General features: G+C 41.4%; 1 protein-coding gene across 4 annotated transcripts in view; it reads left to right on the forward strand.

Annotated features, from left to right (window-relative positions):
• Nucleotides 1-20,150, forward strand: part of LOC132378882 (RNA-binding protein with multiple splicing 2) — a 119,330-nt gene extending 99,180 nt beyond the window's left edge. For 2 of the 4 annotated variants that reach the window (XM_059946152.1, XM_059946151.1), the window contains 2 exons: nt 10,608-10,677; nt 19,184-20,148. In XM_059946152.1, the coding sequence (XP_059802135.1) occupies nt 10,608-10,670 (63 nt within the window). In that variant the 3' untranslated portion in view covers nt 10,671-10,677; nt 19,184-20,148. Of the gene's footprint in view, nt 1-10,607; nt 10,678-19,183 lie in introns of all 4 variants that reach the window. The other 2 variants (XR_009507209.1, XM_059946153.1) reach the window with 2 other exon arrangements.
• The last annotated feature ends 439 nt before the right edge of the window (nt 20,151-20,589 follow it).

The raw sequence follows: 20,589 nt of genomic DNA on the forward strand, positions 1-20,589 counted from the left end.
GAGAATGAGTTTTATTCCATGTAAACTAAAAACAAAACACACAATGCTGGAGGAACTCAGTTCAGGCAGCATCTATGGAGAGGAGTAAACAGTTAATGTTTTGGGCAGAGGCACTCCCATAAGGAGTTTAACGAAATGGACAGAAGGCAATGAGTTGTGGGGATGGGTTCCTTTTCACTCCTAATGAAGGGTCTTGGCACAAAACCAACTATATAGATGCTGCATGACCTGCTGAATTCCTCCAGAACTCCAGTATCCGCAGAATCTCATGTTTAAATGAAAAATTAAATGCTTTTCATTCAGGCAGTGGCTGTGGAGTTTATTAACCTAATGCATCAACTGCTCCTCTACCACAGACACTACCTTCTGAGGAATTTGGGCATCTTTTGCTATTTCAGATTCTCAGCTTCTGCAGGACCACTGGAACTTATCTGTTTTGCTTAAACCAACTTCAAAAATCTTGCTGAATGCATAACTGGAATTGAATCAACAGGAATCGGAGGGGCTCGCCACTTGATGTGGTGGGTTTGGTATATTCTGAAGTTTAAGGAAAAAAATTGTGCTGATAACTCTTGAGTCTGAGCTGGGGAAAGCTGTCCTGTTTTCTGTCAGACGTCGTGTAGGGCTCAGAAGTGAGGCAAAGGGACGCAGAATTAAGTTTAACTTTTCTTAGGGTGGGGATGGAATTGCTTTAAATGCCTGAGAGATGTGAACAAACTCTGAATGGTACTGACTACCTGTAAAGGAAGGGATACCTTGGAGATGTTGTTTGGGCTAGTGAAGTGAGCCCTCTGTATCTCAGCAAGGGGCAAGTGACCACAAGGAGAGGGAATGTTGGGGTGGGTGGGAATGGGGAGAACCATGTTCCCTATCTTGAAACCTGGGAAGGAGATTGAAGAAACGCTGGCTCTACGATGTACACAAAACCAGGGAGCAAAATAAAAACCTGGAGCAACACAGTGGGTCAAGCAGCCTCTGTGGAGGGAAATACAGTCGACGTTTCATCTGGAATGGACCTCTACCTGAAAGGTTGACCATTTCCCTCCACAGGTGCTGCTTGCCTGGCTGAGTTCCACCAACATCTCGATTCTTTTCAGACATCAGAAATGACAGATGCTGGAATTTGGATCGTGACTTGCTTCAGCAGTAGAACTTCCGCAGGACACGCTTCACTACTTTTGCGTGCAGACACCTAGGTGAACCTACCTACTCAGGTCGTGAAGCAAATTGCATTCTTGAATCTTAAACTAAACACATTCTTAGTTATCCAAGTTTCATTGAAGCCTCAGTGAGGTTTAGTTGAATAATAGTGAACATAAAACTTTCTGCTTCAATCAGTTCAAATTGTTCTGATATCCTGAGATTTTTGATAGGGCTTGGCTTTCCTGTTTTATTATGAGCTCTACACTATGAACTGGGAGTGCATTGATTTTCTAGAAAGCTTCAGACAGGAGCCTCAGTCATCTTGGCATTGGAGACCATTAAAAGGACTTGCGGAATTGGTTCCAAATCAGCTGGTTTTGATTTGAAGAAGTTCACCTGATCTACTGGCGGTGATTAGTTCCCTTGAGCTTTGGATTTGATGTAGGTTTTATTGGGGAGGGGGGTAGAGATGGGAATGTGGTGGGGATCCCAAAGTTTGGTCTCTTTGTTTCATGTCATGATTTGTGTAAATAAGATTCAACAAATACTTTCATACTATCTCTCTCCCCCCCCCCCCCCCCACAGTAGTTAATGCTCCTAAAAATTGGTAAATTCTGTTTTGATGAGAAATTGATCAGGACACCTGCCTTCTAACCCTTTTTATGGGTCTCCTGAAACTCCTTCCAGGAAACTGACATCTTCTCATCTGGTGCAATTGTTTGTCAACTACTAAGGTGATAACAAACGTGGACTAACACTAATGTTGGTTAGTGAGCAAGAGCCTGTTTGAGATGCCAAAGTGTTGGAATGGACAGTACTCTTTGGGCCTGAGGTCATAGTCTCTTGGAGTTTTGCTATTGCTTGTGTGGTGGGGTTTGATGGTTTTGCTGCTGCTTGTGAATATAAGGGAGGTTTTGGGGTTCTAATGTCATTCTTTGTGCTTTTGCTATTTCATGAATGTCTCTGAAAAGTAAGGATTTCAGGTTGCAGACGAAATACATTCTCTGATATTAAACTGAACTATTGAAATGTTGTCCTTTAAGGACTGTTAGAATGGCCTTCTGAATATGCTTGAGGTAGCAAGGATAATTTAATAACCTTGAGCTTTGTCACTTGCTCCCTTTTGCTCTTTGGGCCTTGCTAATTGGTTTGTGACAATGAAGTTCATGTTGAACCATTGTTAATGTCCATCCCTCTTGCTGTCTCTCTTCCGCTGTTGGATGTACCATACATATTTACTCTTGCGGTTCTGCACAACTGCTCGTAGGCACTAATTATTTAACTACATGTGCTAAAATGGGTCATTCCTACCATCTTGAACTGCACGGTTACTTGTAATTAAAATGTATGAACTAAATTAGATTATGCTCAGTTTTAATTCCAACTGAAATTATTTCTCATACACTGTTGCTATGCTTAATTATGTTCTTGCATACTCATGGTTGGCTGGCTTCAAAAGCAAATCCTAAATGAGCCTTTTTAGAATTTTGAACATCTTTGCCAAGTTTTATCACTTTAAATGCAGTCTGTCACATGCATTTTTCTTTAATCACGGCTGTAAGGTTTGCTTGTATTTTTAGGAAGCTTCCCCGCTCTTGGGTCCCATCTCCTGCTTGCTTTGTGCTGCATTCATATTTTAAAAATTAGAAAATGGGGAATGTTTCCTTTCTGGATATTTCATTTTGGAGATCAGCAAAGCAGAAAAAGACACACTGTGCAGTGCCAGAAGTTGTACCAGGACATGGCCATGTCCAACTCTCTCTTCAGCTGAAGGCCCACCTAATACTTGTGCTTCATAACTGCTTTGAATTTTCACCGCGACTGCTGGATGCTCGCTTTTTCTTTAAATTGCTGTGCTGTTTTACAATGTGCTTTTAAGCATGCAGGGTGTGAGTCATTCCCAACACATCTGCAGGAAGAATACCAATGAGTCTTTATCATTCACTGGTGACTTGCAACCCAGCTTTGTATTTCTGAGATTTAGATGGTCAGTCAAACTGAATTGACCTAGAATTGGAGCCCATCACTCTTGATGCAAGTGCTTCAAACAACTTTGCCTGAAAAGCCTTTACTTTTTTTAAAAAGCCTGAATTTTGCATTTGGGTTTGTTCCACAGACTTTTTTGCCATTGTCCTAATGGATCTCTGCCTGAAACAGTGACTGTTCACTCCCTCCATTTGCCTGACCTGATTTCCTCCAGCATTTTGTGTTGCTGAAGATTTCCAGCATCTGCGGTATCTTTTGTGTCTGGTCACAGAAATGGGTCCTTTTTCTCTCATGCTGACTTCTCCCCATCTGCACCTATCAGATTTTGTCCATATTAGATCTGTATCTTGGACAGAATATTTGTATGTGATTTCCTCCACCCCTGGCAGTGTATTCTAGATGTCACCTATTGTATGTATATCTTGCTCTTCACCTTTAGAACTCATTCCCCTCCTTTCTGACAAAACTCAAATTTTTGTGGAAGAAAATTATTTCCCCATCTGTGCCTCTTATCTGTATTGCCATCAGGTCAAAGGTTTTGTATTCATCCTCAATTCCATTTGAGTGCTACCTTTAGCTCTCAGGTCGTTCCTACGATTGAGAGCTTGTCGACTGTGTCAAAATGATTCATTACAATGTGGGAATCTAATACTGATAGAACTCCTTTGCCAGAAATCTAGTGTAAATTCTTGCCATCTGGTATTTGCCTGCAGCTGAGAGGCTAGCTGAGACTTGAGCTAATCAGCACTGAGATGTGCTGAAAGCTGCATCCTGATTGGCTTGATGAGTGTGGGCCTTTACATAGAGACTGGCAGCTCCCCATGTTGGCAGCCTACCTGGATCCTGTGGTCTCCTTCATCACCCCATGATGAGAGTGATGAAAGCTGCTATCTTCCTCTCTGCGCAGTGTTCTAGGCATCCCTACGGTTATTCCCTCAACAGCTATCAGTCGCAGTTCAAAACGCGTCCACCAGAATTAAGAGAGACATCTGGTGGCCTGTCTATCGATGGAATTGATCCAGTCCCGGGCAATAACCTGCAAGAGGTGCAACCCCTCGCCCTATAATCTCAGTGCTAATTGATTAAACTGTCCCTTGTAGATCACAATAAGCTATTTGCAATTCTTTTGCTTTGAGATGTTCTTGCCTGGTTCCTGACACAATAGTGAACAGCTTCAGCAAGTATCTTAACTTTGGAGGCACCTGCTTGTCACTGTTAGGAGTCCTGGACCAAGCACACAATAACAGATTGGTACTTGGGAATAAGTTGGGTACTGGGCTATGATCAATCTTCTCCCCCTACACCCTGTGAATTCCAGGGAATTAAATTGTGTTCTCACTCACTGCAACTGGTCTTTGAAACGTCAAGAGATTACAAGATGGATATGTAGACCTCAGAGTCCAATACTGCAGGTGTGACCTAATCATAGTATTCACTCCATGATCAGCATTCCATTAACCTTGCGTTCATATGTATCGTTTCATATTTAATGAGGCTATTTTGCTGCTTGGAATCTATAATGGTTCCTTGGAGTAAATCCATTTCCCTTCATGTATTCCAGTAATAGTTCTTTCACATGCTCATCAACTTCCTTATCATTTTGCCACTAACCTGTACTTAAAGGTAATTTACAGTAGCTAACCCACATCTCTGGAACGTGGGAGGAAATCCGTCTTGTAGAGACTATACTATCCATACAGAACTGCAGAGGCAAGGATTGAACCTGCAAATGAGGCAAGTGCACTAACTGCTGCACCATTGTCACCCAACTGCCACATTTTGGTCCGACTTTTAACAATCATTGATATTTATTGGAATTATTAGAGCTCGCTATGTCACAGACTTTGGCTTGCCAATGAACAGAACTCGGAGCCAAACATACATTGTGGGTATGATGTAAGGGTGTATCTTGAGGAGCAAATCATGATGGCCCCCTCCCATTCCATCCTTCCCCTTCCCCCTCTTCCCACACCCCGACACATTAGAGTTCACACAGTGGCATAGCAAGTAAAGCTCCAGAGGTCTCTGCTCAAACCTCACCTCAAATGCTGTCTCTGTAGAATTTGCCTGTTCCTCCCTGTGGCATTTCCCGAGCTGCTCCGGTTTCCTCCTGCATCCTAAAGGCCTGCTGATAGCAGTGATAGCAGGATAATCTCCTTGGTGTATGGCCGAGTGGTGGAATCAAGGGGTCAATAAAACGAGATTAATGTAAGTGGGTGCGGTGCTTAAGGTGGCCTGATTGTACTGAGAGCCTTTTTCTCTGTGCTGTCAGACCTCTCTGTACGCCATTCAGAGGTCAAAATGTGAAGCAATGCTAAAATATCTCCCAAGTGCTTGGAAGCTTGATCAGAATTATCACTCTTCAGTCTCATCTGTTGAATTGGCATGTCATCTACAAATATTCTCCTGCAGCACCTCCCAATCCTACAACCTCTACCGCCAAGCAGGGTGAGGGAGTTTGTGTACAGGGACATCACCTGCACAGTCCCTTGTAGGATGCAGGAGGAAACTTGCTTCTGTGGAAACACCATTCTGAGGCAGTCATTGTTATTCCTGCACCAGACCCATGCCCTAGAATTTTTAAAGTAATATCAGGAAGGGAATGTGTGGGTTAAGGCAGCAGCTGATAATATTTGCTAAACCATTTGTGTATGAGCAGTAAACCCGGGCCTTTAACCACAATTTATGCAGATTTTTTTTTGGGGGGGTGGGTTTGGATAAACTGTGGTTCAAAGATTTTTGGCATACCATGTCTACTGACTCATTTTTACATTGTCTAATATTGAAGTTTTGTCTAACCATCTGTCATTATGTGGAGTAATTTTCTGACTGGTCTCTGAACCTCATGCTCCGTCTATGCAGTGTTTTGTGTACTTTCTGTAAACCCATTTGACCCATTCACTCGCATTTTATTGCCCAGGATGTGTTGGCCTTTGGAATGCTTGCAATGTGGAGATTGGATTGGTCTTTACTAAAGACACAATGTGAGAACTTTGTTCAGTAATGCCATTTTGTTCCTTGCTCTGTATAAAGGCTTGTGGGCCAGATTTGATTATGAAGTTTCCACTGAAGCCTCTGCTGTGAATCCTTTCACATCAGTCTAGCCAGGTCCAGTCTTGCTTGAACTCAAACTGACTCATACTTTTGAAATCAAAAGTGAGTCTCCCATAAGACTTTTCGTCTCCCCTTTGTGGATCAGCACTTCATTTGCCAGCTACAAGTGTGAAACAAGACTTGTGAAATGTTCATTTTTTTTTAATATAAAATTGGTTTTGGCTGTTCAGTGGGTTGGATTTTGATTTGGAATTGTAGTCACAGAAAGTAGATTAGTCTGAATATATTGACTTCCTTTCCCACAACCTTCAGGGCTTTTGTGCTTGGAATTTGATCATTTGCACCTGACCTCCATTAATGGTGATTGAAAGCAAGATTAGAGTCTCACTTGCCCAGCTGTTAATTTCAATCCAAAGCAGAAATGAAAGAATTTTCCCTCCTTTAATAAACTAGTTTCCTGCTGGTTTGGGGGGCAGGATTGGGGGAAGGTTTTACTGTTTCATATCTGGTCATATCACATTGAGAAAATAAGCTTTTCCTACCTTTGAACTCTACAAATCCATGCAGTACCCATATTTTTAAAAAGTTGACTAAATGTGGACTTGAGATTGGTGATGACATGTTGCAGAGGCAGGCATTCCTAGAGAATACACATCTCAAAGTGGAATTTTGTAACCTTGTTACAGATGCTAATACTCCCAATGCCATTTTTCCCTGAGTTATTTGGATAACTGACTACATCCTCATCCAGAACATGATACTCAACCCGCTTTTATAGGTTTTCTTCACTTCAAGATAAGCATCTTCGACAAAGCCAGCACATTTGAACCACCTTAATGTGCAAGTATTTAATTTACAAGTACAAGTCCAATATGAAAGTTTTATTTTTCAAACTTTAGAAATTTGACTGTGTACCTTGTACTTGGCTTTCAGGTTTTAGTTTTCAAACATAAACTTGTTTTGGAGATTAAACAATAAAATGTAACATTTAGATGGACAATTTAAATTTGGAATGCAACTAGCAATGTCAGTTTGTCCCTGAACTGAGGCAGTTGGGGGTCAACATTGGATCTGATAGTCACACAAGCCAGGCTGCAGGACTACAAACTTGTTTTCACTTTAAAATCCACAGTGGGAATGATGACAAAACAGGCAATAAATATGATTTGTTGCAATTACTCATTAGCAGATTAGTTTTAGCTGCTGTTCTCCAAACCAGTTTATCCTTTCAATGACAAACAAGAGAAAATCTGCAGATGCTGGAATCCAAGCAATACACACAAAATGCTGGAGGAACTCAGCAGGCCAGGCAGCATCTATGGAAAATAATAAACAGTCGATGTTTCTGGCCGAGCCCCTTCACTGGTCCTAATGAAATATTGGCCAGAAACGTCGACTACACATTCCATAGATGCTGCCTGGCCTGATGAGTTTCTCCAGCATTTTGTGTGTGTCCTTTCAATGAGGTTTGATTGTTTTTAAATCTAGATGAGATGACCATAGCAGATCGGGGTTGCTATGTTGTAAGTACCTCACTCGTTCAGGCAGCATCAGAGAGACAATCTTGTGTGTCTGGGGCACTCCTCATAATGGAGAGAAGGTTTTGGGAGCAGAGGATTTATTCAGTGAGGGTGGAGTGCAAGACCAGGTGAGTAAGTGTACATTTATGGAGCAGAGTGATTGACTAAAGCTGAGCCACATGGAAGCTGTAACTGGGAAATATAACTCGGGCTACATCCACACTACACCGGATAAATCTGTAACCAAACCTTTTTCTCTTTGTTTTTACCCTCCGTCCACACTAAAACGGCGCTTTTGTTCCCCAAAACCGGAGATTTTCAGAAATGCTCTCAAGAGTGTGATTTTGAAAACGCAGCTTGGCCAGAGCAGTGTGGACAGGGTAACCAGAGAGTTCTGGAAACACTGTCATGATGTGCTGAAATAAATGCTGACGGCAGTGCGCCACTTCATTTTTTATTATCTTGAACGCACCCTAACAATTTCAGAACAGATGGCAACGAGACTGAAGCCAGAAGAGTTACAAGTGTACTCACCAAATACTTTGACCCATAACTTACTGAATAAATAAGTATACTCACTTTGTCCTGTTCTCTGTCCTTGCTTGTATGAGGGTGGTTTACCTATTTATGCAAGTACTTCTCTGACAATAGATGTAACAGCCAATGTAACATTGTATGGAAATACGAGATAATACTGATGCAGACATGTTTTACACATTCAACAAGGGGCTTTATTAAAGCAACAGAATTGGTCAGTTTTTCAATGTTCGTCATCAGGCAGGTCATCCTGTATGTGAACTCCCTGTCGGTTGCCTCCATACGTTCCAGTATGTTTTTGTTTAGTTTTAAGTCCTCCTGCGTGAGAGCCAACAGCTGTCCGTCATTTTAAGTTTTTCTAGTCTGTAACTGAACAAATGCGCACCATCTTTCACAGCGAGATTCGACACCAAACATGTCGCTTGTTTTCGGTAGATGTGTCCTGCGCATGTGCAGTAGGAGGAGGTTCACCGAAATCTCTGTTTCATTGTGGACGGGGATATTTTTTAAAAACACATAGGTAAAAACGCCTATCGTTTTTACGCGAAACTGGTGTTTTCAGAATTATCCGGTCCGGTGTGGATGTAGCCTCAGTAAATCCCCAGGAGCATCTAAGAAAATCTTAAACTTCTGACCTGTGTTCAATACTACTTCAACATGGAGAAATCATTATCTGCAGTTCATTTGCTGTAATTGTACTTTTTGAATGTTGTCATGTAAATTTAGAATTGCATATTTACAATGGTAGCACACACCAGCGAGCAGAACCACTTTGAATATTCAATGCTGGTGTCTGTTCCAAAAGCCTTGGCATACAAGTGCCAGACACCCAAAATAGATCCCTTTTGTTACGATGTTGAAGGATGGCTCCATAAATATAGAACTAACAAAGATTAAGTGACACAGCAGATCTGTCCTGAACCATGCCTTAAGTTGCAGGGATACCTTTAACAATGTGCTAATAGGAGCAGTTATCCATTGTCTTCCCTGTGCATTTTCAGTGGGGCTGAATCAGAATGTGGTAACACTAGTCCTGATGTCTTGATGAAGGGTCTCTGCCTGAAACATCAACTGTTCACTCTTTTCCATAGATGCTGAATTCCTCCAGCATTTTATGTGTTGCTTGGATTCCAGCATCTGCAGATTTTCTCCCCCTTGTTTGTACCGGTGGAAGTTAAATTGTGTACAAGTTTAATTGCCTAAAGACTGGGTTGTCATTTCAGTTAATCCATAATTACTATTTATAAATGTAACCAAAGAATGATTCCTAACAACCAGATAATTTGGTATAATATGATGCTAATGGCAAGAATATGGGACATGCCCTACACATGAGAAAATACAAGTAAAGAACAATGAGACTGAATACTGGGGAGAAAAGTCAGTTCTGATACCTGCAGAAAGAGCCATCTAACTGAAGCTGGAGGTGCAGTATCAAGTCAGGAAGGTGATGGTGTGCCCAGATGGAAGATATGATTGATGTCTGCATTGGGCCTTTAACAGTACGTGAGGGCAGAGATGAAGGATCTCTGAATTAGTGGCAGGCAACTGGAAGCTTGGTCACTCCTGCAGGCAAAATGTAGGCACTCTGTAATCACCTGGTTTGCATTTGGTGGAGGGAACACAGTGCAATACAGAAAATTGGGGGAAAAAGTGCGAGGGAATTGATGCTTCACTCAAAGCAATGTTTGAGCCCTGTGGGTAGGAAGAGAAGAGGCAAAATGACTAAGTTTATGTTTCGCTGAATTGCATGGAAAAAGTGACAAATGGAGAGTGGTTTATGGGGACAGTTGTCAAAGGAGCAAGCCTTTATGATGGGGAGGAGGCATGCCTACTGGTGGAAGTTGTGAGCGGTGATCTGCTAAATGAAGAGGCTAGTTGGTGGCATTTGAAGTGGCGGGAATTTCTTTTTGCCTTCTCCAGAAAATTACCTGCAGTGCAGTCATGGGCCTTTTCAAGAATACTACTGTTGTCTCGACTATTTTGGAAAGCCCGTTTTATTCTTAAATTCTATTCAAAATCATTTTTTATCCATGAGTAACATTTCAGTCCCAGTTATGGTTTGGACCACTTCTCAAACCTAGGGCAATTTCAGTTTGCCCAGGATACTTTGAGTTGATATACAGTAGTAAATTCACTAGCCAATGGAAAGGGTATGGTTTTCTGGTGGCTGATAGTTTTGGCTGCTGTAATTAAAACATTGAACTGACAAGGAAATGTATTTAGTGGAGTTCTAGATTAGTGCCATAAGCAGCCCATAATGCCCAGGATGCAAGTCTGCAAACAAAGTCAAAACCTTGATGTTCTGTGCAGATGTCCCAGAGTTGGTGGTTTTGAAAGTATAATGAAGTGATTTATTTGTTTCAGATGCGCTGGTATCCTCCGTCTGAAGCTTCTCCGCAAGGATGGAAGTCCCGTCAGTTTTGCTAAGTATTTAGTAAGTATCCTGATAGTATTTATCATAAATGCTTGCGCTGTTCACTTTCACCTCCCTCAGCCTTTTCCCTCTTTCTTTTCCTCTCTGCACCCCCCCCCCCCCCCCAAACCTGCCAGTGTGTTCCACTTTTACTCCAACCTCTAACAGTCAAGGAAGTAAACACAAGGTTCTGTTCTAGACACTGGAAATCCAGAGTAATGCACAAAAAATTGCTGCAGAATCTTGGGTCAGGCAGCATCACTGGAAAGGAATAGATGTTTTAGACTGAGATCCTTCCACTTGGCCAAAAATACACATTCCTTATTCCTCTCCAGAGCTGCTGCTTTACCTGCTTGAGTTCCTTTGGAACCTTGTGTTAGTTTAGTTTAACCCTATATTCTTGATCTACAATGGGCTGAAATTAATCAAGATTAGACGGTGCTAATTTTGCTTTAACAGCCCTGGGAAGTCCCTCTAATGAAGAGCTTTCTGTGTGTTAAATCTGCTCAAAATTACTTGTCCTGAGTAATAGTTTGCTTCCAATTTGTGGGATGGAGCATTTTTTTCTAACGTGTGATTTGCTGCGCTAAGCATGCAGCTCCCTCCCTTTTCCTGTGACCATATAATGGTTTTGTCTCAAACACCTTTACCCAAAATTTTTGGTTTATTCAGAGTTGGTGAATCTGCTTTCTGTAGTCGTATTGCTTCTGGTTCTTGCCCGGATTCCAGTTGCCCTTCAGCTCGTGGGAAAAGACCTTCAGAGCCCTAAATGTTCCCTCTTGACAAAAGTTGTTTAGAAATACAGCAGGCCCTTCTGGGCTAGTGAGTCCCTGTTACACCCAGGTGACCAACTAAAACCTACTAATCCATACTCTGGAATGTGGGAGAAAACCGGTGTACCTGGAGGAAATCCATGTCATGGGGAGCGTAAACTCCTTGTGGACAGTGGCAGAACTGAACACGGGTCTCTGCTATCCCAAAACTTGAGAATTTTGTACCAATTTCTCCATTTTAGTTGCAATTCATAAATCTGTGGCTCTGTTGCTACATCTCTTGTATTTTCTTAGACCTTGTATCCTTAGAATGTGAGAACAGGAAATGGTGATGCACTGTGCTTAATACTCTACCAATGATTCATTAAGTTTCTTCCTTATAACTTGCTGTATCTTGTGTTACAGGCCTGCTCTCTTGGCCTTTCCCTTATTGCGTGGGCGAACACTGAAAATGGATACTAAGCTATCAAAAACAAATACTACTTTATAAGATTTGGAAGGGTGTGGAGATCAGTTGTTTCTTGGGACCTTGTTGCAATATTAATCAGCAACTGGTCCTAAATGCCCTTGTTGTCGACAGACTAATATTACATTATATTAATGGGTTAAGTTTCCTTGAATGAAAATTCAATTGTCACTCATGTGTTTTGCCATGCAAGCTGGTATAAGTGGATGGTAGTACACACCGTGGATCTGCCTTGTGCCCAAGGTCTAGTTGGCATGATGTGAGCAAAGTTTGAGAGTTGTACAGAAAATAAACTACTTTTCAGCCCAATGAGTCCATGTCCACACTTTCTGGAGGTCTGTGGTCTTGCCTTTCCACACATGATGGCCAGAAAATAATCTATATAAGTACCCCTTCACTCCCAAGTGACCTTTTCTAGCTTAGAAGTGATCATCACTCAGTTTATCTCCCTTGAAGAGTGTTTTGAGAACTAGTCCAATGTTACAGTTCCAGTTGCTCCAGGCACTACATGGTTTCAGAACTGGCTGGAAAAACTAGAAATGTGTCCTTGATGGGTTCAGCTCAGCAGATTGACCTCATGCAAGCCTTTTTCCTGAATTACAAGAAATCCTTTAACCCAATAACTTTCAGATCTCAAAAGCAATGATCTGTGGCAGTGACGGTGAATCTTTCAGAGCGTGTGCCCAAGTTAGTGATAATCTAAAACAAATGTCTCTCATGCCATAGTAATTTAGAGTAGATTTTTCATTGCTAAATGAACTAGTAACAATAATTCTGGACTGTTACAGAGAAAGGGTGAGTCCTGCTGCTTGCGTATTATTTCAATGAATTATTATGTATAATAATTGATCTTAATTCTGGCAGGATTTGAAGAATCAAGGGGTGACACTGCATGCTACATGCCAACAATTTTTTTTACATCTGGTATCTTGGGCTTGCATGCTGTAGGCTTGTTACTGGTGATTATGGCTTTGAATTTACAAATACACATTAGGCTAATTGGCCTGCTCTGCTATTTAATAAGTTTAACTGATCTGATTGTAATTATTGCATGCCTTCTTACCCATAGTGACCTTCCTATCCTACCCCTTTTCTTACAAATATTTGTTTATCTTTATCCAAAGGCCCTGTCGTTCTTCATGACAAAAACTTGTAACCTTTGCTGGATTTTGCATTCCTCTTAACAAGGTGACCGCATGTTTTAAAACTGAACCACCCCCACCCACTTTTTTTTAGATCCTAGTACAAGAGGAAGCATCCCCTCTGCATGTAATAAAGCTCCCTTGCTTTTTGAAACTCCAGATACAGGCCTGCCTGTCTATTCTTGCCTTATTGCGCATTTCAGTAAAGGTTCCCTGAATTGCTTTCAGTGCATTTCCATCTTAAACTGGACTCTGACACCATAAGACCATAAAATACAGGAGCGGAATTGGGCTATTTGGCTCAAGTCTCTGCCATTTCATCATGGCTGATCCAATTTTCCCCTTTGCCCCATTTTCCTGTCATTTAATTTGCCCCTCCCCCAGTATCCCTTCATGTCCTGACCAATCAAGAATCTATCAACTTCTGCCTTAAATATACATAAAGGCATGGCCCCCACAGCTGCCTATGGCAATGAAATCCACAGATTCAGTGCTCTGGGTAAAGAAATTCCTCTTCATCTCTGTTCCAAAGGACACCCCTCTAAGACCAGAGGATACAGCCTCAGAATAGACTGTCCCACCACAGGAAGCATCCTCTCCCTATCCATTCTATCAAGGCTTTTCGCCATTCGATAGATTTCAATTAGGTCATTCTTCTGAATTCCAGTGAATAGAGGCCAAAAGCCATCAAATGCTCTTATGTCAAGCCACTCAACCATGGAATCAATTCTCATTAATCTTCTTTGAACCCCCTCTAATTTCAGCACATCCTTTCTAAAATGAGGGGCCCAAAACTGCTCAAAATACTCCAAATTGGGCCTGGCCAGTGCTTTATAAAATCTCAGCATTACATCCTTACTTTTATATTCTTGTGTCTTGAAATGAATGCTAAAATTACATTTGCCTTCCTCGCCACAGACTCATCTGCAAATTAACTTTGAGGAAATCCTGCGCAAGGTCTCCCTAATCTCCTTCCACCTCAGTTTTTTTGTATTTTTTCTCAATTTAGGAAATAGTAAACCCTTTCTTTTGCCAAAATACATGCCAACACTGTTTCATCTGCTACTACCTGCTCCTCCACCTATCTTCGTATCATCTGCAAACTTAGCAACAAAGTTTCCAATTCCATCATCCATACAAATTGTTGACATAGAATGTAAAAGGAATTGATCTTGGAGACGTCTGAAACACCACTAGTCACCAGCAGCCAACTGGAAAAGGGTACCTGTATTCTTCATTCTTTCCCTCCTGACAATCAACCATTGCTTTATCCATGCCAGAATCTTTCCTGTAATACCATGGGCTTGTAGCTTGTTAAGCAACCTTGTGTGGCACTTTGGCAAAGGTCTTATGAAAATCCAAGTATTTATCAACTGATTCTCCTTTGTCTATCCTGCTGGTTTTATTTCTTCAAAGAATTCCAACATATTTCTCAAGCGAGGTTTTCCCTTGAAATCTTACTGACCATGGCCTATTTTATCAAAGTTTCACAAAACCAAATCCTTAACAATCAACTCCAACATCTTCCCAACCACTGAGGTCAGACTAACAGGCCTATAATTTCCTTTCTTCTGCCTGTCTCTCTTGAAGAGTGGAGTAACATCTGCAGTTTTCCAGTATTCCAGAACCATACCAAAAACTAGTAATTCTTGAGGTCATTACTAATGCCTCCGCAATCTCTTCAGCTACCTCTTTCAGAACCCTGGGGTGTACACCATCTGGTCCTAGTGAGTTATTGACCTTCAGACTTCAGTTTCCCAAGAATCTTCTCTCTAGCTATGGTAACTTCTCACTTCATGACCCTTGACACCCTGAACTACTTGTATACTGCTAGAGTCTTCCACGGTGAAGACCGATGCAAATACTTCAGTTCATCCACCATTTTGTTGTCTCCCATTACTACTTCGAGGTCCAATATCCACTCTCTCCTCTTTTACACTTTTGGATCTGAAGAAACTTTTGGTATCGTCTTTAATATTATTGGCTACTCTATATTTGTGTTCCATCTTTAATTTAATGTCAGTATTTAGTTTCCTTCTGTTGGTATTTAAAAGCTTCCCACTTCTCTATCTTCCCAGTAAATTTTGCTCTGTGGCCAAGTGGATGTGGTGTCGGTCTAGTGATTTGAAGGTTGCTAGTTCGAGCCTTAGCTGAGGCAGTGTGTTGTCCTTGAGCAAGGCACAACCACACATTGCTCTGCAACGACACTGGTGTATGACACAACAACACAAGTTGTATGAGTCTTAATGCCTTCGCTTAGACAACATCAGTGGTGTGGAAAGGGGAGACTTGCAGCATGGGTCTTCCATACAACTGACTGAGGCCCAGGCCTCAGTCATCATCGAAAATCGATGGACAGGCGAAGAGAAATTTTGCTCTATATGCCCTCTCTTCAGCTTTTATATTGGCTTTAACTTGTTAACCACAGTTGTGTAGTCTTCAATGTTTTTTTTTCTCTTTGGGATACATATATCTTGTGCCTTCCAAATTGCTTCCAGAAATTCCAACCATTGGTCCTCTGCCATCATTCCTACCAGTGTTCTTTTCCCATCAATTCTGGCCAACTCATCTCTACCTCCTGTAACTCCCTTTACTAATAGAACACAAAATGTTGGAGGAATTCAACAGCTCCTCCAGCATTTTGTGTTCAGATTTCCAGCATTTGCAGATTTTTTTTTCTTATTTGTAATATGATACATCTGACTTTAGCTTCACTTTCTCAAATTTCAGGGTGAATTCGATCATATTGTGATTATTTGCTCCAATGGTTCTTTTACCTTACACTCTAATCAATTCTGGTTCATTGCACAACAACCAATCCAGAATAGCTGATCCCCTAGTGGGTTTAACCATGAGCTGCTCTTAAAAGCCAGCTTGTAGGCATTCTGGAAACTCCCCCTCTTGAAATCCAGCACCAACCTGATTCCCGCCCCCCCCCCCCCCCAATCTACCTGCGTATTGAAATCCCCCACGACTATTGTAACATTGCCCTTTTGGCATGCATTTTCTATCTCCCATTGTACTTTGTAGACCAGATCCTTATTACTGTTTGGGGGTCTGTATATAACTCCCATCAAGGTCTGTTTCCCCTTGCAGTTCCTTAACTCTCTCCATAACGATTCAACACCTTCTGACCCTATGCCACCTCTTACTATTGATTTCATTTCATTTTTCTTTTACCAGCAGAGCAATGCCACCCCCTCTTCAATACAATGTGTGTCCTTGGTCATTGGGGTCCCAGTTGTAATCTTTTAGCCATGACTCGCCTACAGCATCATACATGCTAACCTGTAACTGTGCTGACACATTCCACATTCACATTTTTTTTGAACAGGAGAATTTTCAGTGACAAGCTCTTGGCTGTGTATGGAACATTTCTATATCTACTAGAGCCAAGCACATCCCATCAGATGACCCTCCTGCAACACCAGTTTCAAGGCCCTTGTAGTCTATCTGCAGTGTTGTCTCGAGAGTTCAGCGTAAATTTATCAAAGTACCCGTGTCACCATTTGCAACCTGAGATTCGTTTTCTTGTGGGCAATCACAATAAATAGCAGAAACAATAGTCAATAAAAGGCTGCAGGAATATTGCAGCCTTGTATACTACATTTATTAGCCACTGTTGGGTATAGGAGTGGAACCAGTGTTGTCTTCTGCTGCTGTAGCCCATCCATTTCAAGGTTTGATGTGTTGTGTGTTCAGAGATGCACTTCACTGTTGTAATGCATGATTATTTGAGTTACTGTTGCCGCATTCCTGTCAGCTTGAACCAGTCTGGTCATTTTCCTCTGACCCCTCCAATTTAAAAAGGCATTTTCTCCCACAGAATGGCTGCTCACTGGGTTTTTATTTCTGTTTTGGTGGTTTGTGTTTTTTTTTGCACCATTTCTATTTAAACTCTAGAGACGCCTGTTAATGAAAATCCATGAAATCAGCTGTTTGAGATGCTCAAACCACCCAGTCTGGCACCTATAGTCAAAGTCATTTATTCAAATTTCTTACAACACACAAAATGTTGGTGGAACGCAGCAGGTCAGGCAGCATCTATAGGGAGAAGTGCTATCGATGTTTCGAGCTGAGACGTTGACAGCGCTTCTCCCTAAAGAAGAGAAGCTACCTGACCTGCTGCGTTCCACCAGCATTTTGTCTGTGTGTTGCTTGAATTTCCAGCATCTGCAGATTTCCTCGTGTTTTGCCTATTCATATTTCTTCCCCATTCTGATTGCTCTGAACAGAACCTCTGCATGCTTTTGTGCATGCCACATGATTGGCTGAGATATTTACATTAATGACCACGTAACTTATGGTGGCTACTGAGTGTAGTTTCTGCTAATATCAATTATTGTCAGACATTGCCCATCCCTACCTTCGGGCTCGGTCTCTGGATTGCTCACCAGTTTTGAAGGAGTTGCTCATCAAACATTTCAGTTTTTGATATTTATAGCCTTTTCAAAAGATTTTCCTTTATGGTTATACCATTCCAGTAATGGTCAACTGTTGTCTTTCTGGGTGGAGTGAAATCTGCTTGAGTTGCATCAGTATATTCTCCAAGGATTTTGAGGGTTGTCTGGTCTAATTCTTTCCTCTTATAACTGATCAAATACAATTTTCTTATCTGTTTTATTTTCATGTAGCTGACTCAACGAACTTGTCCTTTTCATTCTCTTTTGACAATTACTCACTCGGGAATCCAATGGTATGGCAGCTGTTCTATCAATGCTCCCTTCGTGGAACTGCACAGCTCTCTGCCCCTTATCAGTGGCCCAAGTGCTGTTGCAGATGGAAGGGGTCAAGTCCAACTTCTATGATTTGAATTTAGACATTTCCACCAACTGGTGCTTCTTCTGTACCTTGGGGAATTGAGACCCTGACACTGGAAATGGTCAGTAAGTTGAACTGTTAGCTAGAATACACGAAATAGTGTGGAGCCAGCTGGCATTTTTTTTAAACTTTCTTTCCAACAGCCTCCTAGAACTTGCAGGCACCCCTCCCTGTTTTGACTTTTTATTGAAATTCCTTAGAGGTGATACAATTTAAAGGAAGAGTTATTATCCCCAGACTAATAGCACATGATGCTGGTTACAATTCCTGAACCTTCACATCTTGTTGTTTAATCTCTTGAAGACCTGCACATCCATTCTAATGTGACTTTCAGAAGTGGACGGGGTATTTTCCACTTTAGCTCAACTAACTTGTTTGTGCAGTCGGCCTTCCTTATCCGCAGGGGATTGGTTCCAGGACCCCCCACGGATACCAAAATTCGCGGATGCTCAAGTCCCTTATTTAATATGTATCAGTGCGGTGGTCTTTAGGACCCAGCGGAACCCTGGACTTTGTTTAACCTGTCTCCGTGCAGTGGACGTTAGGACCCAGCGGCGCAGCTCTGAATCTGCAGTGTTTCTGTACACGAAAATAATCACAATCGCGATTGAAAATAAGGTGGAAGTAATAAAGCGATCGGAAAGAGGTGAAATGCCTTTGGAAAAACGCAAGGCTACAGTCAGTCAATGATCGGAACAATTTTAATGGAGAATGTGAAAGGCCCTGCTCCAATGAAAGCTACAATTATTACTAAACAACGCAGTGGTTAAATTATTGAAATACATATGTTTCTTAAGTGTTTTATATGCATAGAAAGGTAAAATACTTACTATATACTAAGAAAAATGTTTGACTAACTGACGCTAAATAATACCCGATGTACCTCTTCCAACTTAAAGACGGACTCGGGAACGGAACTCATTTATAACCCAGGGGCTGCCTGTACTTTTAAGTCGTATCTAGGTTAATTATAATAATTAATACAATGTAAATAGTTGTTGCACTGTTTAGGGAATAGTGACAAGAAAAAATAGTCTGTACATGCTCAAGCAACGAGCGCTGGAGAGAGAACTTCCGGGTTTTCCCAATCTGTGGTTGGTTGAATCCGTGCATACGGAATCTGTGGATAAGGAGGGCCGGCTGTATTTGATATTTGATCACTGACTTTAGACTTTTGCAAAATGCAACTGTGTCAAATGTTTGATAGTTTAGTATGCTTTATTGCTCTGTCACCATATACTGCTCACAAGAAAATGAATCTCTGGGTAGTCTATGGTGACTTAGACATAAGTTGATAATAAATTTATTTTAAACTTGTTCCACAGACTACTCCAATTCAACGATTAGCATTTCTCCGTGGAGCAATAGTCAAGGACAGACTGGATTTTGTTTTGAGGGTCATTGGTTGAAGGAGATGTTGAACAACTGCTTCATTTTCCTCTGCACTGGAGCAGTCACTGGCCTGTGGATTAAAGAACTTTTGGTGAACTTTCAGGTGGGAGAACCTGTAAGCTGTCAGTCTGATCAATCCATCTGGTGCAAGGACCAACTACAAAAAGGCACCACTGCTGTGAAATTTCAGAATTTAAGGTTGACATTGATGGAACTGAATTACAAAGACCAATGTGGAATGCTGGTGGTCGTCTTGTAAAATTTTCGTTTTGTAAATGTCTCCATCTAGTTTCGCCCACATCCCCATTCTTGTCCTTTCTCCCTCACCTGTCCACATTCCTATTGATCATGTGTATCCAACATGTGAAGATGGTTCTGCAAAGCGCAATTACTCTCCCAATTTGTAACATTCTTCAGTGAAGGGGCCTCCTCGACACTGCTGTTGGAAGGCTTGGTTTATTTTTAGGATGTCCACCTGTATATTGAAGTTCTCGCAGTCTCTGTTCCATTGCCCTGGCTAGTTACTGTGCCTCCTGGAGAACCAATCTTGCCAAATATCAGCTGTTCCTGTTAAAAGTATTTTGAACAATATTGAGTACAAGTATTTTTGTACTGGTGTAATGAAGAATATTTATGCATCAAGGATTTTTTGTGCAATTAAAATTGTAATCTGTATTATAACTTAATGTTAGTTCAGTTGAGATTGGAAATGCTGAATATAGCTCAATGGTAGTTTAAAAGTGCAATTGTATTGTGTTTTTTGCTTACTTTTGCTGTTAAGTACTTAAAGTATTAGAAGTGTGATTGCAAAGCTTGTACAAGGACTGCAAGATTTTGAGATGCAATTTGCTGTTCCTTCTAGAATGTGAAACTCAATTATAAAAGATGATGATAAAAAACTTCTGGTGTAGTGTATGATTCGAAGCTGTTCTCAAAGTGCAGATCAAACACGGCACATACAAACTACTGAAATAAGGAAGTTAACTAGCTATGCTGTTACCATCTTTCCTTTCGGTTAGTCCTGACGAAGGGTCTCGGCCCAAAACATCGACAGTGCTTCTCCCTATAGATGCTGCCTGGCCTGCTGTGTTCCACCAGCATTTTGTGTGTGTTGTAGCTATGCTGTTGTAAGTTTTTGTATGGGAGAAATGACCATGTCATTCTCTCGTGTTTTCACTAAGTGTGAGTAGGTTATTGGGTTTTTAGAAGATTCTGGCTAATCTTCCACCTATACTGCAAGAACAGCACTGTAATGCCTTGATTTTTAAAGTATCCATAAGTCTTTGCCCGGGATGTATTTATCTGGAGATCCCTCACTTCCTGGGAATCTGGATGGTTG

This window comes from Hypanus sabinus, chromosome 21 (assembly GCF_030144855.1).
Source record: "Hypanus sabinus isolate sHypSab1 chromosome 21, sHypSab1.hap1, whole genome shotgun sequence".
NCBI lineage: Eukaryota > Metazoa > Chordata > Chondrichthyes > Myliobatiformes > Dasyatidae > Hypanus > Hypanus sabinus.